This window comes from Rhododendron vialii, chromosome 13a (genome assembly GCF_030253575.1).
Source record: "Rhododendron vialii isolate Sample 1 chromosome 13a, ASM3025357v1".
Classification (NCBI taxonomy): domain Eukaryota; kingdom Viridiplantae; phylum Streptophyta; class Magnoliopsida; order Ericales; family Ericaceae; genus Rhododendron; species Rhododendron vialii.
In genome coordinates, this window is record NC_080569.1 from 34,493,054 (window position 1) to 34,517,864 (window position 24,811).

At 38.9% G+C, this 24,811-nt stretch overlaps 3 protein-coding genes and 1 long non-coding RNA gene across 15 annotated transcripts; 2 read left to right on the forward strand and 2 right to left on the reverse strand.

Annotated features, from left to right (window-relative positions):
- Positions 1-58: 58 nt before the first annotated feature.
- Positions 59-7,288, reverse strand: LOC131315367 (uncharacterized). Its single transcript, XM_058344544.1, has 7 exons — positions 6,889-7,288; positions 6,676-6,752; positions 6,358-6,492; positions 4,406-4,460; positions 4,196-4,283; positions 582-680; positions 59-489 (listed from the first exon to the last, which is right to left on the reverse strand). Exons 1-7 carry the CDS (start codon positions 7,200-7,202, stop codon positions 352-354), a joined length of 906 nt encoding a protein of 301 aa, XP_058200527.1. The 5' UTR covers positions 7,203-7,288; the 3' UTR covers positions 59-351.
- Positions 2,048-3,752, forward strand: LOC131315368 (uncharacterized). Its single transcript, XR_009196707.1, has 2 exons — positions 2,048-3,476; positions 3,640-3,752. It is a non-coding gene; the product is annotated as an uncharacterized LOC131315368 (long non-coding RNA).
- A 7,243-nt stretch (positions 7,289-14,531) lies between the features above and the next one.
- On the forward strand, positions 14,532-16,380 carry LOC131313541 (uncharacterized protein At5g19025-like). 10 transcript variants are annotated; one of them, XM_058341901.1, is made up of 3 exons: positions 14,532-14,818; positions 14,978-15,054; positions 15,136-16,380. In XM_058341901.1, the coding sequence occupies exon 3, from the start codon at positions 15,494-15,496 to the stop codon at positions 16,172-16,174; it is 681 nt and encodes a 226-aa protein (XP_058197884.1). In that variant the 5' UTR covers positions 14,532-14,818; positions 14,978-15,054; positions 15,136-15,493; the 3' UTR covers positions 16,175-16,380. The 10 variants fall into 10 exon arrangements, with proteins under 10 accessions (XP_058197884.1, XP_058197890.1, XP_058197886.1 ...); XM_058341907.1 differs by having other exon boundaries at positions 14,538-14,856; positions 15,389-16,380; XM_058341903.1 differs by having other exon boundaries at positions 14,575-14,856; positions 15,123-16,380.
- A 2,195-nt stretch (positions 16,381-18,575) lies between these two features.
- Positions 18,576-23,835, reverse strand: LOC131313543 (uncharacterized). Of its 3 annotated transcripts, none has more exons than XR_009196232.1 (4): positions 22,799-23,835; positions 22,567-22,648; positions 20,855-22,416; positions 18,576-20,692 (listed from the first exon to the last, which is right to left on the reverse strand). XR_009196232.1 is itself a non-coding variant. In XM_058341908.1 (3 exons), exons 1-3 carry the CDS (start codon positions 22,888-22,890, stop codon positions 22,258-22,260), a joined length of 333 nt encoding a protein of 110 aa, XP_058197891.1. In that variant the 5' UTR covers positions 22,891-23,290; the 3' UTR covers positions 18,576-22,257. The 3 variants fall into 3 exon arrangements, 1 of the variants encoding a protein (XP_058197891.1); XR_009196233.1 differs by having other exon boundaries at positions 18,576-19,948; positions 20,023-22,416; XM_058341908.1 differs by having other exon boundaries at positions 18,576-22,416; positions 22,799-23,290.
- Positions 23,836-24,811: the final 976 nt, after the last annotated feature.

Consider the following 24,811-nt stretch of genomic DNA (forward strand, 5'->3'; position numbering starts at 1 on the left):
ATATATTCTGCCATGTAAGATTTTTCTGTTCGTTTATTTCAGTGTTTTGCGCACAAACTTTACTAAACTTTTTCTTTTATTACCCACAACAAACATGCCCAATAATGTCCAACCCTCCAACTACTAGTAGTACAAGATTAACATCGCCACATGCCATGTTATCCTCTAATTTACCAGAATAAAGATTCCGAATCCCGTTTCCCCCACTAGTTGTTAACAAGACTCCTTCATCCTCCTAAAGAAACATCTCTTCTTGTGGTTTTGAACCAATACAAAACACAGGAAAAACTCTTTACTATGAGATTCCTTCTACAAAATTCGCTACTATAACACACTTGCTGAACGGAAGATTCACCTAAGCGGTGACCTCTTATTTTGTAATCCCAGAAGCTTGCCGTCCTCTTCAAGACCATTGAAGAACGTCCTGAGGCAACCATTGATTATACGAGGGGCTGTCCCATCGCAGAAGCGTTTTGCCATATCCACAGCCTTCACAGTATGGCATAATCAGCATGTGGAACAACAATGTACATGGGAGAAAATAGTAGTCGCAAAGAAATGCAAATGGAAGAAGAAAAAACCTCATTGATGACTATTTGATGCCTTGTTCCTAGCACAGTTATTTCAGACATTGCCAAGTGAAGAATAGAGAGCTCCAAGATTCTGCCCGCTGGCACATTCTGTGAATAATACGTAATCTTTTGGGCATTAGAAAACTAACATGTGATGCAGAATGCAGCGTTCTATTCATGCAAGTGTGCCGCAACTTTCAAGCGAAGTCTTTATCTACAGTTTTATTTGTTAACCACCTTTAGTTTTCCACATCTACTGTCCCGTTAATTATGATTAAATTAGGAGTCTTATTACATGTTTCCTTTCAGTGTTGGGGTTTAGTATCAGGGTTTGTTTGTTTCCTATATTAGGGTTATTTGTCTGATAAAAGGCTTTTCATAGAACTGAGAGTTGTTGAAGGCCTTGGCATTTGCGTGATGAGGGCTGTAGCCCTTGTGTGCTTCGTCCCTCCCCCTCTTTCATCACCATTTTGCATCACACTATGGCACTACAAATATGTAGGAATCTAATACCAGCTTGAGATTGGACAAAGTTTGGATAATATCTTATCTTTCGTTCGTTCAAAGACTGACAGACACCTTTCTTTCCATTGCTGCTACAAGTCCTATCAACATAAATGTGAGAACTGTTTATCTATGGACTCGAAAATGGTTGTTCTAAGTTTTCATAAGGAAATGGCATGCTGGACCCAGAAGAAGCTCCGCTAAATTTGACGGGGAGGTAATGAAATTGACACTTATACCTTCAGTGACTGTCGTAGTGACAGAGATAATTAAATGGTCAGGAAAAAGATGGGCCGGGGACAATTAGGTTTCTTAACAGCCTACCTGAGGCTGCCGATTAAAAAACAAAAACAACCTACCTGATGCATTCTTCTGCAAAATTCTAAAATAAGAAGGCGATTACTTTTTAAGACATAATTGAAGAGATTATAGAGCTGCAGAGTCAACATTTGGTGAACAAATCAGTTCCCAGAAGGGAGGAGTTACAATGAAGCTATGTAGCATGGTAGCACGGACACGGACACGTCATAGACATGACACAGACACGCAAATTTCTAAAAAATAGGGGACACGACATGTTGGGGGGACACGTCGGTGTATACATATATACATATGTATACACATACATGTTTATATGCACACACACACACACACACACACACACACACATATATAATAATAATAAGGGAGCTCATTATTTGAACTTATAAGGGAGCTCATTATTTGAACTTATATACATAAATCAAGGGTCCAAATTTATCCCCACATATTTCTAAGGGCTGAGAACAAATATGGCAATTCAGTAAATCTCAAACTGATTTAGGGCAATTCTGTAGAGTTTGGTCAAATGGCATTTTGGTAAAATTTAGATTTGGTTTTCAAAATTTGAAACCCACGTTTGGTCTTCTCTCTTTACGTCTCCCCCAGACTTGAACCAATCCCCCCCCCCCCCCCCCCCCCCCCCCCCCGCGCTCTCTCTCTCTCTCTCTCTCAAACACATGTCTACCTCACCCAAAATCCAAAGGACGGCCTCTCTCCTTCCCACCCTCGCCTTTTGGTTTCCACCTCTCTCTCCCCTTCTCCGTCTCCCTCTCGCCCGCAGCAGATAACCGCTTCCCTAATTTGTAGTCCAAAAGTGAAAGAAAGCCTTTGACCGAACTTTTATCATTCCTTTTTTTAATTCCAGGTATTCTCCCTCTGTCAAGTTTTTTTTTCTTTCTTTTAGTTATTTTTTATTCTAGGAATTGTACCTTAGTAATTTTTTTAGGCCTTCGGGAATAGGGACTATGAGAATTGTATATTGCACTCAAGGTGTTTGTAAGAATGTTTAATCCAAGTTGCTCTCCTTTCTTTGCATTGCATTTAAATTATTTTGTCTTTGACATAATCTATTGGGTTTGATAAATTGGGAGGCATTGTAACGTGGGTTGGTCTTGCTAGGAATTGAGAGGCTTCGTAGGGCGGGTTGGTTTTGTTGGGTTTATAAACTCTAGGATGGTTTTATGTATTCTATCCCATCAGCACCCAACAACCACCCTAATCCGAGACTTGGACACCCGTTATTTGTTGACATCTAAAGTCTAGCTCAAAGGGAAAGAAAAGGCAACCTATCCCATGAGAAACGAGAATGCACTGGTATAACCCTTACATTTTTTAAAAAACAATGTTTATAGTCTTTGAACCATGTTTTTTTTTTTTTTTTACATTTCTCAATTGACTTTGGACGTGCAGATTCAACCACTCCGAGACATTCAACCACTCTGAGACAGAAATATCTGAATTATAATCCGTGATGAGCGGGACCACAATGTCATCCGTATATGCATTTAGTACCCTTAATACATTTTATGTATTTCTTAACCGAAAATGCCAAGAAAAGAAACAATGGCTAGGAAAGGGAAGACAACACATGTAGGCAATGGAAGGAAAAATTCATGGGTATCTTTTCGCTTTCTTTTGGTAGCTTTGTACAGTTGAGAAAAGACTAACGGGACTTGAATACCAAAATGTGGAGCATCTTTAAACTACACCTTCATCTTCTTTGTGTTTGTAATTTTCATACAAAGCGGGGCCTTTAAATTCACAGCCCTAGAAGAAACTCTGTTTGAACCTAATTTAAGAAAAAATCTTCCTGTATAAATCAGTTTTGTTAGCTTGGGTGGTCAATAGTTTTGGAATTCATTTTAGTTGTGTTCAAAACACATTGCGCCGTGCCTTCAGGCACAGGCAAACCCTAGTATAAATAAATTCATGTGTGTATATATGTACATATATACAAATTCTACGTAGCATCGGCACTTTGCTGGAAGCAACGTACCGGTGTCCGACACGTATCCGACTCTTAGGGCTTGTTCGGTTTGGATTTTGAGGGAGGTTTTAAAGTGTAATGAGCAAACCCTAGTATAAATAAATTCATGTGTGTATATATGTACATATATACAAATTCTACGTAGCATCGGCACTTTGCCGGAAGCAACGTACCGGTGACCGACACGTATCCAACTCTTAGGGCTTGTTTGGTTTGGGTTTTGAGGGAGGTTTTAAAATGTAATGAGTGGGAGAGAGAGAGAGAGAGAAAATTTATTGAAGACTATGCGCAGGGGTTTTGAGTACCCCAAACGAACAAGCCCTTAATCTCGTAATGTCTTGATTTTTTTCCAATGTTTAGGGGTTGGACACTCTTCGGCACACTTTAATGATTGTCCTTAAAGTGTCCTGAAGTGTCCTTTGCGTGTCCTTGTCAGGAGAGTGTCCAACCCCAAATACTGGGGAAAAATTAGGACACTTTGAGATTTAAGTGTCGGACACGTGTCCGAAGCGTGTCCGGAGTGGGTCAGTGTCCGACACCAACACTTCGCTTTCAGCGAAGTGTCGGTGCTACATAGAATGAAGCATAGTCATGAAACCAATGGTATGTCTAGAGGGAAAACCAAAAATAAAAATCGAAAACAAAGAAATCTATGCATCGATTTGTAATATATTCCATGTTATGGAGAGGTAAAATGAATAAAACTATCCGCCTCAGAAAGACATACCTATGGTTCTGAGTAACATAGCTATAGTAGTAGACAAGTAGTACCTACAAATCACGATCCTCTACAGTGAATTGCATAACAAACCTTCCAATTATCTGGGGCAACTTTCTCAATAACAAGGACATGACTATTCCACTTTTCCACGACTGCTACTAGAAGTCTCCTTGTAAAGCTGCGATGAGGAGCAGAATGAAATTAGTTCTATCTCTCTACATGAATGCCCACACATGACTTGCTGCAAAAAACAATTAAAGCATCAAAACGATTACTAATATCTTCTTTTAAGGGGCTCACCGCAAAATTAGTTTGCTGTATACCAACTTTGGAGGAGCTGTAAGTACCTCTGCCTCTGCAATACAGTGAAGTGCATAACAAATTGTACTTCCATAATTTATCTCGCATGTCGAAAATATCAGAAAATACGCAGTTGAGGGGGAAAAGGCATCAGAGATCTTTTTGAGGCTAGGAGATATTTCACGTACAAATGCCAGTACCCAAAGGAAACTTAAGGAGCACCATAAAAAGAGCATAATAGTTTCTGCTGATAGGTAGTCTGCAAGACTCAAAGTTGTGCATCTTAAACGGGAAATATGACACAAGCCGCTGAGTGTCCCCAGCAAGGTACAGCATGGTATTTTCCACGGAAGGACTTTAAAAATAGCACAAATTGAAAGATAAAACTGCAAATGCGCATCCCAGGTCAAAACAAGAATTCCTTACCACCTCAAACTCTCATGCCTTACTAATGCCAAAACTAATGAGCTCCTTAGCAAGCTACAATATCCAGGAATGTCCGGTAAACATCAATTAATTGTCCATAGTTTCCCGTTCAGTCTGAAACGTATACTCTTAATCAGTTTGTCTAAGCACAACTGTCTTTCCATTTCTTTTAGTGGAAAGATAGCCTCAAATCTCTAGTGTGGATCTTTATCTCATTCTTGAACCCCAATCTTTAACTTCCAATGATTAACCGTATAGTTGAAGGTTCATCAGTGGCCTAGGGAAGGCCTAAATTGGCCACATCTACATTAGAAAAAGCTTCAGAAGAGTAGACAAAAGATCTGAATGGCGTCAGCTAACTAGTGTCACAGAAAGTTTTCGTTTTTTCCAGAATATCCAACTTTATTAACTGATAAAGGCAAACTCCTTAGGTGCAGATAAGCAAAGCAATATACATAAACAAGAAAAGGACAGAGGAACAAAATGAACAGAATGAAGCGTGATTCCAAGAACCATCTGGTCAACTTCAACATTAGGTGTACGTTTGTGAGCATCTGTATATTTGTCAAGTAATCCCACAACACTCATGTTGCAACCTGAACTTGAACCTGCTCTTTCCCTTAAGGTGGGAGGGGAGTCATAAGATATCATTCTCCTTTGTAGACCTTTCTAGTATTTTTTTTTTGTGGCAAATGTAACCCAGCTCTCCACTAGCAATTTGATGACAACTAGAGGCAGTAGTTCGCAAGGATTGAACAAATATGAAGTGTCCAATGCAGGAAATGGGGATTGACTTTTTTCAATCACTTCTGTATTAACTACTATTTGGAACCAACGACTTCCTTCGTTAGCAATTTGAAGTCGTCGATGTGAGGTTTGGGCCTTGGGTCGTTGCCAAAAGGATTTATTCTCAACTGAGTCTTTCTTCAGGGCTCTATTCGAAAGGAGAGTATCTAAATACATACAATGTACTAATATCCTTAAAAAGCGACGTTATTTGTGTGGACCATGGGTGGCATGACGCAGTTCTAACCACTGATATGTAGGGGGAAAATCTTGGTAGGATTGGTGTATGTGTATGTCCAAGAGGCAAGAGTGCATTCTAACAATGTTAAAGTGAGTTTGTGAGATCAATAGAGCACAAAGAAGATGGAGCTGGAAAATGAGTAAACTGAAAGAAGGGACCAACAGAAGTGATGAATAAAAAGATGAACTATATATCTTCTCCATTTCTTGTCTGCCATCTGTATGAAAGGGATAGGGTAATGGAAAGCTACAACTCACAATCGATCCTTTTCTCTTAAACCTGGTGAAGGAGCACCTAATAAACTAGTTCATCTCCTTGTTTTCTGTATGAAACGGATACTAATAGATAATTTATACGATAATTTATAATACATGTTGGTCACAGTTCCCGTCACAGTTCTTAAACAAGTCTCCTTCACGCATATACCTAATAGGATAAAAAGAAGCCTTGGTACGAAGAATAAGATTAGAAATTCTAAGCAGTTATGGTGATAATTTACCAATTGCAGACTCCTTGTCATCAATGTGCATAAGCTCCTCAGCTTCTTCAGCTGTTTCAACAGTGACAGGGGATCCTCCAAAGCTCATGTGATTGTACTTGGTTAGCAATGTGCTGTCAAACCCGTAGCCAGGTTCTGGACGCCAAACACATCCGAATCAAAACAAATACTCGCATATCACACTGTAGCAAATATACTCGCAAAGGCACCCATAGACGCATGCAACTATTTATTTGTATAATAATAGCAGATTGCATATAAACCCAGTGTACCATAAAGCTACATATGGTTACACGTAAATGAGAAGGGGGAACAAACCTCTTCGGAAATTCATTCGCTTCTCAAATAGGCGAACCGGGTCGGAACCCTCTAAACAGGCCGCATAAAGGATTGACCTGATATCAAATTAACACGAAGGCAATCAGAGAAAGAGAACTAGGTTAGTGGAAAAGTAGATAATTCCAATTAAACTAATGGAGAGAGAGAGAGAGAGAGAGAGAGAGAGAGAGAGAGAGAGAAGTATGTATATACAGAGCGAGCTCTCTGGCGGCACGGGGACTGCAAAACCTCCCAGTCTTGTCAATTTTGGGGAAAAATTCTTTGGAAGACGAAGTAGGCGGCGACGGTGAGTCCGTAGGCTTTTCAACAACTTCTCCGAGGGAGAGGGGTGAAGCAGCAGCAGAAGCAGCACGAACAAGGGAGCCTGGGGGAAATGGGCGAAAACTCTGAGGGAGGAAACCAAGAAGTGGGCATTTCCCGAATGGAGACGAAGAAGAGGGTTTAGACGAATTGAAAAGCAAGTGGGGTTTCGAAGAGCTCGGCAGCACAGAGCTTGCTGCCTCCATGTTCGTGCTTGTGCTCTCCTCTACTGTCCTTCCTTTCTTATCTCATCTGCTCTCAAGCGGCCGATATTTGTGCCCAAGTACAACATGGAGTACGTATATTACTAATGGGGCCGACTAAATACAACTTCCAATTTACTGTATTTAACATTTGCTAAATAAAACACCAAAATCTCATAACAATTTGTTATATACAACCTAACAAATATTTCTGAACTTTCCAAATTACCCTTCCCTCTCCACCAGCCATTTCCTCCCCTTCCCCCTCCTCTGTCTCACCATTCCATACTGCTATGATCATCCACTCCCCTGCCTCCGCTCCCGCTCCATGCAACTAAGGTCACGGCCCAAATTTTGAACATTATATAGCAATATTACTTTTTTTTTAAACTTAACTGAACATTTCACTTTTACAGAACAAGTACTAAAGTTCAAAGTTTGAATTACAATACGAACAATCCCAAAATAAAATGAAGTACTAGACGAGCCTTAGATTACAACCCTAGACTAAGATTACAGAGTCTTCGCAAAAGAGGCACTATTCAAATCTCTTGTCCGTCTAGGTGCACAACAAAAGCTTTACACTATCATCTGGTATGGTTTGCTTTTCACTGCGTCTCCTTAACCTGGCATAAAATGCCATGAGCTACAATTCCCAGTATAAAACTAGTGAATTTTCTAAGTTAAATGTTTGTTTTGAAGCTAGTGAATTTTCTCCACGCATTATGAATATTGAGTCTCAAATCATGGGGCATGGTAGGCGAGGACACGTGAGTGTAAAGAAGATTAAAAGGATGATGGATCTTGATCTTATTTCTAGATCTCTTGTAGATTACAAGCACAAGTGTGAAGTTTGTGTGTCGGCTAAACAAACTAGAAAACCCCATAAAGAAGTAGTTAGATCCACTCAACTCCTAGAGCTAATACACAGTGATGTGTGTGACTCAAATAGGCCTCCTACTAGAGTTGGAAATAAATATTTTATTACGTTTATAGAGGATTACTCTCAGTATTGTTTTGTTTATCCTATTAAGACCAAGGATAAAAAATTTAAGAGTGTGGGGGTGTCTTGCTAAGGTCTCTATTTCTAAACCTAAACGAAAGAAAATTGGACCTAAAACGGTAAATACCGTCTATCTTTGACTAGATGAGAATGGGAAAGATATTACGTGAAAAGGCAGGAAAATATGAAGGCTAAATTTGTAATTCCAAGCAATGTTAACAATAGCAAAAAATAAAAATGGAACGACATCTGCTTTAAAGGGGCTTATTAAAATAGAAATACTACTATTCACTAGAGAGCTGAGTACCAAAGTTCATTAGAAGGAGAAATAATGGAGCGAGTAAGAAGGTGTGGGTAATTGGGTGATTATCCAAATCTACTAGCTCAAATCATTTCGGGGCTACCTCAAGCTAGCCAGAGTCAGCTGAGGAGTGTTGGTCAACTATGGAAGGCTTTGTGCGAGAGGGCGATCTTCGACGAAAAACGTCAGAGGCTTACAAAGATGCTCCTGAACGGAGAAACGATACATCTCTCTCTCTTTCTCTCTCTTGTTTCGTCGTTTAGGGTTTGAGTTGCTGGTTTTGTCGGCCTCAAGAAGCTCTGATCTGTCTGGTAATTGAAAAACGTGCAAAGCCTCGTCAGCCTCACACCAGCACCTTCTACAAATGCTATCGGAGCCTGAAGGCGGACCAGAGCTTCTTGAGGCTGACAAAACCAATAACTCAAACCCTAAACGACGAGACAAGAGAGAGATGTACTGTTTCTCTATTCAGGACATCACTATAAGCCTCCGACGCTTTTCGTCGAAATCGCCCTCTCGCACAAAGCCCTCCACAGTCGACCAACACCTCTCAGCTGACTCTAGCTAGCTTGAGGCAGCCCCAAGATGACTTGAGTGAGCACATCTGGATAATCACCCAAGTACCCACGCCTTCTTACTCGCTCCATTCTTCCTCGTTGTCCCAGTGAACTTAGGTAGTCAGCTCTCCAGTGAACAATATTATTTCTATTTTAATAGGCCCCTTTAAAACAAATGTCATTCCATTTTTACTTTTTGCTATTGTTAACATTGCCTAGAATTACAAATTTAGCCTTCATATTTTTCTTGCCCTTTCACGGAATATCTTTCCCATTCTCATCTAGTCAAAGATAGACAGACGGAATATCTATCCCATTCTCATCTACTCAAACCCTAAACGACAAGACAAGGTAGACAAGAGCTTCTTGTTAAGCCTTTTAAGTATTTATATACTAAAATATTTGGCTTGTGGATAGGTGACGAGTCGGTGAACCAAGGAGCACCGAAATCATAAGTTGTACTTTCTTTTGGAGTACGAGGTGAATGTTTGATTCATAGATGTTGTTCTATATTGAATTGAACTTAAATTTTGGTTTAGTGCCCGGTGATTGGCTTTATGCCAAAAGGCTATTATGCCTTAAATTATTGGTTGTGTGCCCGATGTTGCCTTTAATTTCTCGGTAAACTATTCACAAGTTGAGATTATCTTTAGTTGTGCATTTAATATGGAATTGCATCCATGTCTCTTAAACACTCCCGGATTCTATTCTGGAATCCAATATTTTGCAGGTGTTGTAGGTATCCACTGTTGATCATCGTGTGGTTGTACCCTCACTTAGGGTAGCGTGTCGGGGAGGCTTGACGAGTTTTTAACGAGATATTGTAGATGGGGATGTAGTTGCAGCTTGTATTAATATTTAGTTCATTGTATAGTTTAACAGTTTTCCAGAGACTTCCTCTGTGTTTGTAAGAATGATATATTTTGCGCTATCAATAAAGTGACTGTTGATTAACTTAATTGTTAGAACTTGAATTATAGGAATGGGTTGGTGGTTGATGTTGCACACTCGCGTCGGATTGGGCTCATTAGAGTGTTAGCCCGGTGTGAGGTATGACAATATCTACCGCGGATGCACACCATGTCGTTAGGCGAATATTGGGCTGTCCAACAACGGCACAGCGGGAGCCAACGTCGACCGCTTCATCAAGACCCGAAATAACCCTTGTCGTTAAGCAAAATTGGAGACCCAACAGAAAACTTCGATCAGGATGCAAGGGCAGACTAACAGTCGAGAGCGGGGGCAGCCACGACGAGGGTAGGGGGTCGAAAACAAAAGAGATGAGAATGAGAAGACTTAGGATTGAGGACCATACCAAAGCCGATCTCATCAAACGATCGAACCCTCTGATGCGCAACCACCATGAAGCACGACACTCCGGCTCCCAAAAATGGCTAGAGGAGAAACAATCGCTGAGATCCATGAAATCTAGCACCGCCACCGGAAGCCGCCATCACCACTGTCTCGTTACCTTACCGATTGATTTTGAGAATGAGAAAAAACAGAGCAAAAATGAACGCATAGTGGAAGAGAGGGGGAGAAACGGGATGGGAGAGATGGGAGAAAAGAAAGATAGAAGGGGAGGAGAGGAGGGGAGAGGCGGCGCCTCCCCCCGGGCGGCTGAAGAAAACCCTAGGCCTGATCAGTTCTAGAGAGAGGGAGATACTTCAGTTAAATGAATACTTGAGTAGTGCTCATAGGAGTTAGAGATAACTAACTCATCAACTCTCATAAGCCTCAAAACTAATAAAATTAGCCTAAATTACCTTGCTTCACCATTTTTTTCTCAAAATTAATCTTTCATCTATTTTTCTGTTACAAAAGATTTTCTTTTTTTGGGATGAATACTCTATGATTAAGGTTTTAGTTTGATCAATTTCCACGTTGAATCTATTGCTTATAATTGGTCCTCTTGAAAGGTAAGGTATGGCTTCTGATTCCTAAATTAACATTAAGGTTATTGTTACATACTTTTGGTATTTTTAAATTCATAGGTATATTGCATTTTTTTTTATCCGCAGGTAGATTGCATGTTAGAACACGATTTTTCAATTTGATTAACAAATTAACATGTTAAAAATATATGGAATAAGACCAGGAAAAACATTGGACTTGATTGTGAAAAACAATTAAGAGCATAACAAATAAGTGCCCATCCGTACCAAATTTCTGAATCCGCAAACCTCCCCTACAAACCTCCCCTACTGGATACAAACAAACAATAACATTGTCCCATGCCCTCCTCGTCTTCAATTGATCTACAAATTACACAATGACGGACTTGGATCCTTTTAAAATTGACAATGACATACTTCCGCCCTCTCACAATTTTTTTTTGTCCATTATTCCTTTAAGTTCTTTTTTTGATGTCTCATAGTCTTTGTCTATTGTCTATATTAACTAGTTAAGGAACAAATTAAATGCCAGCAATAGTTTTGTTTCGAAAGATAATACTGTATTGCTACAGCACTTGAATGGCACATCATTTGTCACATATCAAATGAACTCCAAGGATCCAATTAGGGTGGCTTGCTCCACAACCTGGCTTGAGATATGATTCTTGTTATCTTTCATTTTTATTGGGTCTATGCTTTGTTTAAGCTTAGTAAAGATAGTATTTTTCTCATGACAAAACATAATTTTCTGTGCATTTTTTTTAAACATATCATTTTTTGTTGAATGCCTTCTTCAAGTTACCACAATTTGTATTGTACTTGATCCGGAACGAATTTTTGTCATATTGTTAATGACAAATGATGTAATTGCCATCCAATAGTAAGTCCCACGTATGCATATAGGACCCCACTAAAAATCTGGTGTAATGGTTCATGCGCAGCTGATCACTTGCTTAATTTTTAGTCTAATCATGTGATATATTGGAGAGGTGGTCATGGTGTGGTACTTAGCTGCGTACAACAACCCATCATGCTCATAATAATCCACATCAGCTGACCTGCTTAACCCTTGACTTAACCACGTGGTTTAAAAGATTAACCACGAGTTATATAGTAGCTCAACGCGTTCCCTTAGACATGAGATTCAAATTTTCTCACCCACCAAATCTTGGAGCCTCACATTAATTTGGATGGAAATTAAACCCATACCCTCAAATATTCGATTTGTTCCTGTCATTCGGAGGCAAGAATCTATCTAATTTGCGTTCCATAGGAGTGGGTATCGAAGTAACAATACAGTTACCAATTATACATACCCGAGTAACTACGTCAACGCCCTATTTGTTAATAACGTAATAATTATATGAATATAGCCCTTAAATATATATATATATATATATATATATATATATATATATATATATATATATGTACCTTGTACAAATATATTAATCATAACACAGCCACTGGCTCGGAAAGTATCTATTGATTTGCACTAATCACTAGTTATGTTTGCAGATTTGTTATTTTTGTTGCACCCACTTGCATCTTTGTTGGTTTGTAAATTTGTTAAAATCCAATTGAAATTGTGTTTTTAAATATTGCAGTACAGATTATGTTTTAGGTCTGCAAGTTTTTTTTTAGTCGGCCTTAATTTGGTCCTTATACAGAACTTCATTTTTTATCATCTATATATATAGCCTCCAAAAAGTCTTATTATAAGCAACACCAGCATAGCAAAGTTGGCCTGGCCTGGCCTGTTGCAATAAATAACATTTCCATATTGGCCTGGCCTGTTGGGTAGAATTAGACTTTCCCACCCCGTGACATGAATGATGAACCATTGAAAATAAGAAGCAAAACCAAATGGGAATGATGCCTCAGGGGAAGACTTGGCCAAAGTTTCTCTTTCCTACTATTTGATTGATTTGAATAATCCGTGTCTAAAGTTAGGATGGAATTTGGCCTCTCTTTTATCTTATCTTTGTTTTTTTTTTTTTTTACTAATTGGTACAATATTGTTGCAGTCTTCAGCTGTGCGCACCGTGGGGGGTCCTCCACCACCTAAAAAAATGCTTACGAAAGAAAAAAGTTTCTTACAAATTCTCTAATTCTGGTGTGCATGATCTGCCTGTGACCGGACCGAGGAGTGAATTTGTTGAGATACGCATAAGCTGGTTGAAACACTCTGATCGGTTGAACAAAAAAAAAAAAAATGCTTACGTAATGCATTTGGAAAAGTTGAAAATTAAGGTCCACTGCCGTATATCACCATCATTGTTTAAATTAGTACATTATATTGACGGCAATCTGAATTGTGATTGCAATAATCTCGCAACACCAATCTCCCTCTGATTCATGTGATCATATTAATTATTTAATCACTACGGTTGTGATTTCTTTATCAATCCAAGTGTCTTCATCGTCGTAGTGCCGTAACAACTCTGCGATATATATTCACAAGCCTTATTTTTAAATACTTTGCGAATTTCAGATGATTTTATATATGATGATGTGATGATTTTATGAGCTCCAAGTTTAAACTACTTTTACAGGGTGATTCTTTTACAATTAGATTTCGTGAGATTCGAAATTGTATAAAGCTTAAGTCTGGAATACGTTAATTCTTTACATTTGACTATTAAATGTTTTATCAATTCGGATCAAATTTTTTAATTAAGTATCTTAATTTTCACTAAAGAATTATTATTTTGATCAAACTTATGATAATTAAGATAATGAGCATTCCCCGATAATTTAATTCGCAGTATCATCATATCTTGAATGGACCATGTCAAAACACAATTCTAGTCATCCACGTGGAGCTGGTGTGATGGTTAATAATTGAGATTAAACGGTTTGTTTCCTTTTTTTACAACTATATATATGTTAGGTTTGAAATCTCCTTCGTGCTATTAGTTCAAAACTTTAATTAAGCCTCAACGGACGTGAAATTCGGAGATTAATTAAATTATACATAAGTTGATCCGGATACTTTGAGTTGTGCAAAAGACACAATTTATGATCTTCTATCATCAATTGCTATTGAAACAACTGAGATTTGATAAATGATAGCCCATGGACCTGGAATAATACCCTATAATTAAGGAGGAAATGGATCTTCTTGGGCCATATCGAGTCCCTTTAAGATAGTGAACGATTGAATTCACACCATTTTCGGGTTCTTCTTGGGTCGATTTCGATGATTATGATTTTTACTTTTCAAGACATTATGAAGCATATTAGCCATGCCAAAAGAGTACAAAAGTTATAGTACTATTTATCAGATGTCATTCGTTTTATTTTCACAACACATTTATCTTGAGAAAAATAGCTTTCTAAAATATTATACCATCGGACCGAAAGCTATTTTTATAAAGGTAAATATGTTTTGAATCATAGCAATAAATAACCGATTACCACAATACTTTAGCATAGCTGATTTTTCTTAACGAAGTGTAAATAATGAACCGTTTGAATTATGAAAATGAAGTATCCCAGTATGGCCGTCCGATCCGATCCGATCCATGGGAGAGGATCCAGTCCAATTAAAAGTAGTACTACAGTAAATTATTGCAGAAAACGGAAGGCACGAGAGAGAGAGAGAGAGGAGAGAGAGAGAGAGAGAGAGAGAGAACTACGTGGGTCGGCGAGATTGAGAGTCACTGTCAGATGGGGCGTTGAATCGGCAAATTCGGTTCGCAAAGCAAATGAAAAACAAAAACAATTTGGTAGAAAAAAATGCACCGTTTACTAGGGAAATGCTAGCGTCATCTCTTTCTTGTACGTATCTATCTACATGTATGTATCCATTAGTAGTAGAGACCTTCACCTTCAGACCTCCTCCTCCTCCTCCTCCTTCAGTTACGTTGAATTTTCCAATTTATTCAATTCCCCTTCAGTTACGTATCACTTTTGACGCCTTCTTCTTTTACTCCCCCACCCCCCTTCACTTCTCTGGACAATTCTTCCTCAGTGTTACGAAGAATAATAATTGATCTGTTTTTTTGGGCCAATTTCAGGACTTCTGACCGATCGATTGCAGCTAGTACCTCAATTTCATTTAACCGATGCAAAATCGTTCAGGCGGTTCAACAAGGTATATCGTCTTATTCAGATACGCTTGAATGAATGAATGAATTCTCCACATCTCATAGTAACAAACAGATTTCTCTTCTAGATTTGTTGCCTCGATTTGATTTGCTGGAATTTCATCGATAGCATCTACCCATCCTTTTGCTCTGGATCTTCACTTCCCTATCTATTCTTCTACACTTATTCCGATCGATTAGCTTTGCTAGTTTGGCAGGATAGCCTTATCAACTAGTACTTTCCAGGGTGTCGAGTTTGTTGGATTTTGTCAGTTGATCGTGAATCAAGTCCTATTTGGCATCAGCTGAATTTTGACAAATATCTGTAAATCTGATTTGAAGGTTTAGTCTTGTACATGTTTGTAGCTGATTGACTGGGGATCAAGTTGTCTGTTTTTTTGTGGATATTAGAGGGTGTTCTACCGTACTCGTGAAAAAATCAATCCAATGAGACTTCCAATGGTTGATTGCCGTAGTTTGATCGAATTTTGCAAAGCTTTCGAGCAGCATCAGAACTCCTATCAACGAAACAACGCCCACCTTCACTCTCGTGCCCACCATGTCTCGAACAAGAAGCAAACCAATTCTTTAGCCCACCCCTTTTGCGAGCATTCACCCTTAGCCGCTATTGACGTGGTTCTGTTGCTTTTGGTTCTTGGAGCCTTGGGCTTCTTGACCGGTCCCTACCTGAAATTTGTTGCTCATGAGGTCCTACCTATAATTTGCTACATCCTTGTGGAGGCGATAAGTAATGCACCCGTTTGGTATGTGGTTGGTGTGATTGTGGCGTTCACCTTGGTGATTGTTACAATTGCGGTATGGGAATTTCTGGATATGCAATCAAGAAAATGTGGGAAGCCATACTGTAAGGGGCTACGCAAGGCGGTTGAGTTTGATATTCAGCTAGAGTCAGAGGAGTGTGTCAAGTACTTGCCGCCAATCCCGACAACTGCTTACGGAATGAAGCCATTGGAACTTGGGGAAGATCACAAGGAGTTGGAGGCAGAGTTGAAAAGGATGGCTCCTCTCAATGGTCGCACTGTTCTCATCTTTCGAGCACCATGTGGATGTCCTGCCGGTAGATTGGAGGTTTGGGGACCTAAGAAGATCCGCAGAGTCAAGAAATAAACTAGGTTTTGTCTTTGTCTCATGTTTTCCTATTTCCTTCACAAGAATAAACTTTGAGGTACTAGGTTGATCAGGATAATCAGTGTCTTGCAGAATAAGTGAATAGTAAGGTATAGTAGTAAAATCACATTTCAGGGTCAATCTTGTTCTTGTTATCTGTTACCACATACTTTGATAGGATTTTACATGGAAACCTCTTCTAATTATCTCCATTGCGTAAATCTAGTGTGATTTACAGATATGCATGATTACGTTATTGTTCTCTGCCTATTCATCCTTCTATTATGCTGGCCTTGAGGTCAGCAGCTTGCGTAATTTCACAAAAAATATGTCTGGCAGCATTGTTTCAAGAACTAGTTCAATCAGGGCATAACTTTCAGATTCTTTAATTTCATTATTGACCTTTTTTGTTATCTCTTGAGCATGACAACTAAAGAGGCCTAGGACATAAACATGTTTGTCTTATTCTGTGGGTCAAATACGACTATCCACTTCTCTTGGCCTGTTCTTCGGTGATATGCTTCATCATTTGTTATATAACGTACTTTGTTTCGACACTTCACCATAAAGCTGAATTTGTATGGTTAGGAAATGCTGTAAATTAAATTTGAAAATTCTATTCTGGCTATCGCGAATTTCATCTACTATACTCGGGCTCTGTGATCAGGACAAAATTATATTGTTATCCAACTCAGTTAAGAGTTAACAGGAATATGTGCCAGTGCCGCTAAAAATTCCATGACATGGTAATTTTTTATTTGTTATAAGAACTCAATTCATTAAGCCCAAACAAAGAATACAACCTCAAAGGGGCATACCCTAGTAATACAAGACATGGCCAAACCAGCCAAAAAGCTCCTGCACTAGACCCATATTCTGAAACCAAACCTCAGCAAACGCATACAAAAAACAGAGCCAAAAAATACTATTCTACTGATAGAAAATGTAATCAGCCAAGTTCTAATTGGCAGCTACACCCCCCTCCCAAGCTCAAAAAACTCCCCTTGGTCACCTGATCCACGACAGTTGCTTTATTCTGAAATTCCATGAGATTTCTCTCTCTCCATATGCAGTACACTGTAGCTGCAATTGCACATCGCATGAGCAGATTTTGGAAACCTGTGCCTTTGACATTCATACTAAACCATTCCAGAACGTCCGTCAGACTACATGAAATCCCAGAGTTAGGGATCCTTGTCCAAACAGCAAACCAGATAGCAGAAGAGAACCATAAGAGCATAGCACACAATTTTCATTAGCTCGCATAACCCAGCTAGAAAGTCTGTCCGTTGTTCTCAGCTTTTGTTGCGCCAATTGCTAAACCAGACCACCTCTGTCCAGTGCTGGATAGGGAACTTGTTACTTACAGCTTCCCATACAGAATTGACTGGATAGCAACCAATGGGGTGTGGAAGCCATATTACACTATCCTCCATATCACATGCAGGCTTAAAATCAGAGGAAGTGTGACTGATAATAGACTGGGTGACCCAAGTCCTGGGCCTCGGCCATCTCCAATCTCCTTGGTGGATAATAGAAGCCACCTTAGAGTTCAATGTCTGCCACATGGTGTTGTTTCCCTCTAATGCTGGACAAGAAGAGATCTAACAAAGCGTCTCAACCAGGACCGTTCGTGTCCTATCCCATGTGTCGAAGAAGCACGTATACTAAAAGAAGGTGACCTGTTGGTCTCTAACATGTGTTGAACAATTTTTGGCATTATGAACCCGACAATAGCCAGGTTGCTATCCATGATTAAGCATGACAATGGCCATTAAAGTGGTGAACCTGCATGATATAGTACATGATTGCTCATGTTGAACCAGGTACAAGACATTGTTGCTATAGTGCACACATTTTGGCTTTGTTGTAGTGACTATGATGTTGATGTTCTAGGCCAGCTAATTGGGCTGATTAAGTAGTTGGATCAAACTGAATGATCTCTTTGTGTTGGGACTCTTAGTATCCTGGTTTTGGTCCTGAATGGTGGTAATCATCTGTTGTAGGCTGTTCAAAATTGGATTCCCATGATTTTATCCGGTGTAATGCGTCGGATTGCAAATTCCATGCTGGATTTTCTTGTTTGTTCATATAGTTTTTGAATGGTCTACCTATATGTCCTTAATCTGTTTCAACAATCTTGATTGCCACCAGAATTTATCATTCCCTTTTTGTTTAAACTTTTGCAGTGAGTCACAGGAAAGTGAACGAATATTCTCATGTCTGTCATTGTAGTTCATTTTGGCCATTCTCAACAACTATCACAATTCATACTGCTGTGGTTTTGTTCTGTATGTATATTAGTGATTGAAGTAACTTGTAAGTCATCATGTCCGTTGCCTGATATTAGTATATTACTGTTATGGTTTTGTTGTGGGCCCTAAACTTAGCCTTGAAGCAGCTAAGGGAAAAAAATGCAAAATGGAATTGGAAAAGTAAAAAGAAAGGGTTTTTAATGGAATTTTATTTCAGTTTTCAGCTGAATGAAATGCAACTCTTATAGACTTTTTTCCGCAGACAATGTATCGTTGGTTTTAGCGGTATCGTGCCTTGGCTGAGTTATAGTTTCTGCTGTATGAAGAGAGCTCCCACACTATAAGTTATACTTCTTACAGAGTGCTTTTATAATTATTATTACTAGGTGTTGTAACCTTCCTGGTATGGTTCTTAAGTAGACTATAGCCCGGTTTGCAGATAATGCTTACGTTAAGTTTGTGCATTCTCTCCGAAACAAAGTTTAAGTTGTAAAATATGAGCTTTTTATCTAAAAACTGCTTCAAGTTTTACCCCAAGTTTTTGCAAACTCTATTGCAGGAACATGTTCTTTTAAGTGATGGTAAAAATGATCTTATTTTGGCCTTTCAATTCTATAACTTTAGTGAAATAATTATTTCTCGTGCATATGCAAGCCGGTGTGTAGCATAGTGAATGTGTTTCTGTGATGCTTATGGTTGTTTGTTGCTTGATAAGTTATAAGTGTGCTAGAACTCGAGGATACACACATTGTCTATATCTGGCTATTCAAAATGGCTAAATATTAAATTTCAATTGGGTTGTAGACATGCTCTTAGTTTTCGAATAATACATATTACTATCTAGAGACCCCATTCAGAAAAGAAGCAATATGTTTTTGTGGCACGCAGGAGAAGGCTAGTACAGTTGCCGGTAAACACTCAACTCACTAGCAAACATTGAATTATCCATGGTAATAACGCCAAACCCATCAAACCAAACCCTAATACGAGAAAGGGAACACTCAATTAGGCTACTTGATTGCTATTGCTAACTGTTAAGAAAATAAAGGAAATTATAAAAGTAGTTAAGCAATGGAAAGTAATGAAGAAAACAACTTCTGGAAACTAGAATAAAATCAAACATGCCAGAAAAAAATCTAGCCTCAGATTGGTTTTGACTGAGTAATCGGCAAAACAAATCCTTCCTAAAACTCCAAAAACATGTAATTGGGCACGTAATTGAGGGCAGACTGTGGAAATCGCCATAATCTACTCTCCATCGTTGCTGGTAAGTTGTAAGCAATGGTAAGCAATGAGTCCTTGTTTAGCTATTTCCAATTGAACAAGGGTTTTCGGGCTGTTCAAAAAAAAAAAGAAAGGGTTTTCGGACTCGACTCCGGTAAAGTTGGGACTTTCAAGAAAACTCTTCGCCTGGATTTGTCGATGCAACAAGACCTCGAATTCAAGTCTGGATAAAGCGGCTCCTCATCATGGAATCAATACAAATAAGCAACCCCAAAGGTCTTGGAAATCTTCATATCTGCAGGCAAGTCAACGACATAAGCATTGTTACTGATCAACATAGGCCATACCCAGAAAGTAAATCAGTGATACCTCCAAAAAAGGATCCTCAAAGAGTTCTTATCCCCCTCTGGATCGTCAATGCAAATTTTGCAAGAATCTCCCTTGATATTGGTTTAGTTTGCTTCTTCCCTCGAATATCCACAATTGTCGAATACCGAGAGACTTGATCTGTAAGAATTGACCTTATCGTAGTTTTGACCGGCCACCAAGGGCCATCTCGATTCTGCTCAGACAAGAGCCACAAGATTTTACAGATTATAATAAGAAAATGTTTTCGAAAATTGAACGAATAAAGCACATATTTAAAACTCATTTCTTAGTCCATCGGCCCATCATACATGGCGGAAAAAAGGATCGCTAGCTTCATACAAACTCCATTAAAATCAAGTTATTCCATAAGAATATGAATAAATCACCGTATAGTGCAAACAATGACACTAAAACAGGAAGACATTAGGTACATGAAAGAAACGGTCAGAAAGGCAGTTGATAATAGCACAAAACATATTGGTCTGGGAAAAAAAATAGGGCAAAGTATCCAAGGAACAAGATTCCTAGCAAGTAGCTTCGATGCTATTTTCACTTCTTCATATAATCAAAGAAAGGAGTAGGAAAATATGTTCAATTACTGTCAAAGAAATCACCAGATGGATGGTCGAAGTACTTGGCAGGTGTCCTGACAGTTTTGCTCGAATTCACACTGCCAACCGAAACAATAAAGAGTTATAAACCTTCTTTGGGCACTAAAGACATGATAATGAACTAATTACTAAAGCCCAACAGAGATTGATCAATGAATGTGCAGACATAGAAGAAGTGCAACAATCCAGAAGAAAGACACTGAAAAACTGTGTTTCCAAACCAGTCTCTAATGCTAAAAGCAATGTCTCCGTCCTTCAATGTAACTCCTCCTTCTTGAAGCCTTCAAGCAACATCTTTCTCCACTTGTTCTCTCTGCACCCATAATGGAACACAAAATATTACTTGATCAAACAATATGTCAGATCTGCATTCCTGCATGAATCTTATAGATGTGTGTTTGTGTCTGAGCAGACACATACTCACAAACATGAGCATTCATCTCCAATAGGAAGCTAAGATCCCCCACAATAAAAGCTATATCGTCTTAATTTGGGAAGACATTTGTATGATTTGCCTTCACCACAAAAGCTGTGGGTCCAAACTCCACGAACCATAAAGGATCGTTCAAAAATCTTACCTTCTCGTTTCACATTCACAAAATCGACCTACAAATCTTAAACAGAGTAGAGTAGATGTGTGGGCAAGAGCCTCTTAGTTTAAACCCAGAACTTTATTTGCACATGAAAAAATGAAAAAAAAAAAAAACATTATATTTGCAACCACGGAGTCCAACTCATACAATGATACCAAAAATGGTGATAGATAGTTTATTGCTACATGTTACATTGGCCTTAGAAGAAATATTTTGACATCTTTTACCCCCAAAAGAAGTAAAAGAAAACGAAACAAGGGTTCAGGACATGTTGACTACGAATGTGTCCCGTCAAATCTTCTATCACCCCATGAACTACAAAAATCCATGGGTGCAAGATATTTTCACACCAAGCACTCTAAGAGGCGTTTTGTATCAATTTTGAAAAGAAAACAACAGAAAAAAGAAAAAAGGGATTCGGAATGTGTTGGACCCGATAAAAGTTAATGGCTCCCAGACTGTTACTTTCTTATTGTCAATTGACCAAAGTTAATCTTTGGTCCATTTAGACTTTAGTCCCTTATGGGATCTGGATTGTACATAAATACACAAACATGTACATTTAAATATGTGAATGCATACGCAAGTCACTTAGACAATTGGCTTGGTGCTACGGCCACTTCAAAAGTTGCTGGGCAAGTCTTCCCCGGAACATGAACCAATCACAGCACTATGCCAACAAAGATCTTGTGTCATGTCATGCCATGTTATCTTTTGATATATATGTTTTTGACATCGGTATATGCACACTCTTTTGGCAAATGCAAGTATGCAACCATGTAACTGATCATGTGACTGCAGAAAATTAGACAAAGTGGGGAACAGGTATTAAAATGCATACATCAACAAGCTGCTGGTACTGCAGATACTCTCACAAACTTGAAGCAACATTGCAGTCGACCTCATAGCCATTATCCTACTTTGAATCTGTGTTACCTTCTCATGTTCAAATTTTGCCATTAAATTCATCTCCTCATCAACTAGTGACAAGATTTGATTTTTAAGGCATTGGAGGATCGTCATTCTTCCATCTATGCCGGCACCATAACTTTTGGGAAGGGTTTGAAAACCTTTTTTTGAGCCACAATTGCCAACTCAACAAGCTTCCCTTCCGTGGCATAATTGTAAGCTTCCTTCTTAACATTCTTGGAGGACCAAGCAAGCAACTTACAAGCAGCCAAAGCCCGTTTCTGCGACAAGCAATTAGAATAACTGAAGAGAAAACAAGCAGCATTGTAACCTTTTCATCCACTTCAAATTTAAACATAAGTATTGAGTAGCCTGAGGTTAGAAAATTAAGTAATTTGGAGTAAGAAAATTCTCTGAAAAATAAAACAAACCATCAGCGGAAGGCAAAGAGACACTACCAACTGAAAACTAGGTTGTCCTGGAGAGTACATATTGTGACAACATAATCTTCGTCTGCACAATCAAAACAATGTAATGCAAAGGAGATATCAGAAAGAAAGAAAAACACAGTGTCAAAATATATAGGAAGGACCTGTGGACTTTGTGCATGTACAGTAGTAAATTTCTTCTTCTTCTTCTTCTATTTTTTTTTTTTTTTTTCACCTTGCGCTATCAAGTGCAATATTCAGTGGGAGCATTCCCTTTAGCTCCTCCATATCACGTTCACGTTCAGGTGCAATACAGTGCTCCTTCATATCGTGTTCGTCATAGAGTCTGATATTAGTTCGAGCTCCATATATGTCTAAGAAATAACTGAATTACTCGAGGAGCTAACGCATTGGCCGCATGATGCAACGGATAGGCTCCCCTAAGACCCGGCCTATCAACATGAGCTGTTTTGTCCAACTTCTCTTCGAACACTGTAGTGGCACAGTGGACGGCATCTTCAAAGCGGATCTTGTCCCAGAGTATGGGTAGTACATACCACTTCTTGTCATGTCTTGCATGCGGACTTCTTTTCAAGGAGATCAGCGATTCCTTATCATCCTTGGCAATGGCTAAATCCATTTCCCATTCCCAACCAACGTTACAATCATGATCTTGATCATCATCATCATCATCCAAACCAAGGTCCCGATCAGAGTCAGAAGACTCAAAATCATGTCATCCCGGACCCGGGGGCGTGCTGTGCAATGTGTGCTGCGCAACATCTGGACCGTCCATCTCAACAATCAATGATCCAGATTTAAATAAATTTTTTCCGGGGAAGAGTTTAACTTTTCTCATTTGCATCTGGACAATCCAAAATACTTTTGGACGGTTGAGATTGCACAACACACTACACAGCACGCCCCCCTAGGGTTGTCATCATCCCAACCATCAGACCGTTCGTGCAATGGTTAGTTAACAATACACCAGTAGTACCAGTCTCCAACAAGTGTGAGTTGTACTCCTAATTACAACAAAAATACGTATCATTTTGGTGAGAAAAGAAAAAAGGTGTAGATTTCCCGCCAAATCTCACCACTTTTGGTGAGAAAACAAAATGGACCAATGAAACTATGCCCTTTTTGAAATAGAGTCTATCCCTCCTCTTCCTTTCTCACCAAAAAAGTGGTGAGATTTTGTGAGAGATCCAAGCCCCTTGTTTCTTTTCTCACCGAATCCTTGGATGCATGAAAAGGGGCTCTTAAAACGAATTGTATGTATATGTTTGAGTGTGTATAATTAAATTGATGATGCCCATAATAATACAAAAGACGACGGGGAATAAGGAATGAATGAACCGTAGCCATAGCCATAAGTGGTTGTTTGCTTGTTTTTGTGCGCTGAAATATATAGGGTCACAACCAGCATACACATGCATGAAGTCTTAAAGAGATGATGAGTGGAAGAAGAATACCGTCATGTTTCCCGAGCGTCGACAGTTGGATGCCAAGGATGCACACCACCGCAAAATGGGGCTACTATCTATTATAACTCTGGAGAGTGAGCTTTGGTGTGTAATGTGCTATATATAAGGGTCGCATGGTATTTATTTGCGACAATGATAATAGGGAAAATGACGGCTAATGACGTGTTTTGATAATTAATACCCGCCAAGGACATTTTCAGCATTAACAAATGTTTTTAGCTTGTTCTTGACGGGTATTAATTATCAAAATACATCATGAGCCGTCATTTTCCCATATAGATATAGATAATATACTTAGGGTATGTGAACATTCGGGCCGGACTTTCATTATATATAATAATAACAAGGACGGAACTTTGGCGCGCACGCCCAAGTCCAATCAATATTACTATAACCTGGCCTGCCATAATTAATAGTCTCAACTATTTGTAAAATATAAACAAACGGGTTTGATAATTATCATTCGATTCCTTTTGTTTATATAACTCGTTGAAACTATTAATTAAGAAGCCCGGAAAGAAGTTGAGTGATTTTGCCACTTTCAATTTTTGTTAATGTCACTTCCCTTTATGTCTTAATTAAATAATTTATTTTATGAAAAAAGAGAATGACATTAAAAAAGAAGAAGAGGAAAGTGAAAAAATCAATTTCCTAGAATTGCAATTGCAAATCAAAGGGGTTCCATTCCAGCGGCTGCCTAGCCTAGTGGAGACGCTATGGGCTGTTTGTGAGGCCCGGAGCGAGCGTGTTCTAAAATTCTA

Bases quoted from the DNA above. Each gene is read 5' to 3' on its own strand.
- LOC131313543 (XM_058341908.1), bottom strand. From the start codon at position 22,890: ATGAAGGAGCACTGTATTGCACCTGAACGTGAACGTGATATGGAGGAG. The intron at 22,649-22,798 runs GTGAAAAAAAAA...TTGATTGTGCAG, and splicing joins ATTGCACTTGATAGCGCAAG to ACGAAGATTATGTTGTCACA. The intron at 22,417-22,566 runs GTTTGTTTTATT...TGCTTGTCGCAG, and splicing joins CTCTTTGCCTTCCGCTGATG to AAACGGGCTTTGGCTGCTTG.
- LOC131313541 (XM_058341901.1), top strand. From the start codon at position 15,494: ATGAGACTTCCAATGGTTGATTGCCGTAGTTTGATCGAATTTTGCAAA.
- LOC131315367 (XM_058344544.1), bottom strand. From the start codon at position 7,202: ATGGAGGCAGCAAGCTCTGTGCTGCCGAGCTCTTCGAAACCCCACTTG. The intron at 4,461-6,357 runs GTAAATTATCAC...ACTGTATTGCAG, and splicing joins TGACAAGGAGTCTGCAATTG to AGGCAGAGGTACTTACAGCT. The intron at 490-581 runs GTTTTTTCTTCT...CATACTGTGAAG, and splicing joins ATCAAATAGTCATCAATGAG to GCTGTGGATATGGCAAAACG.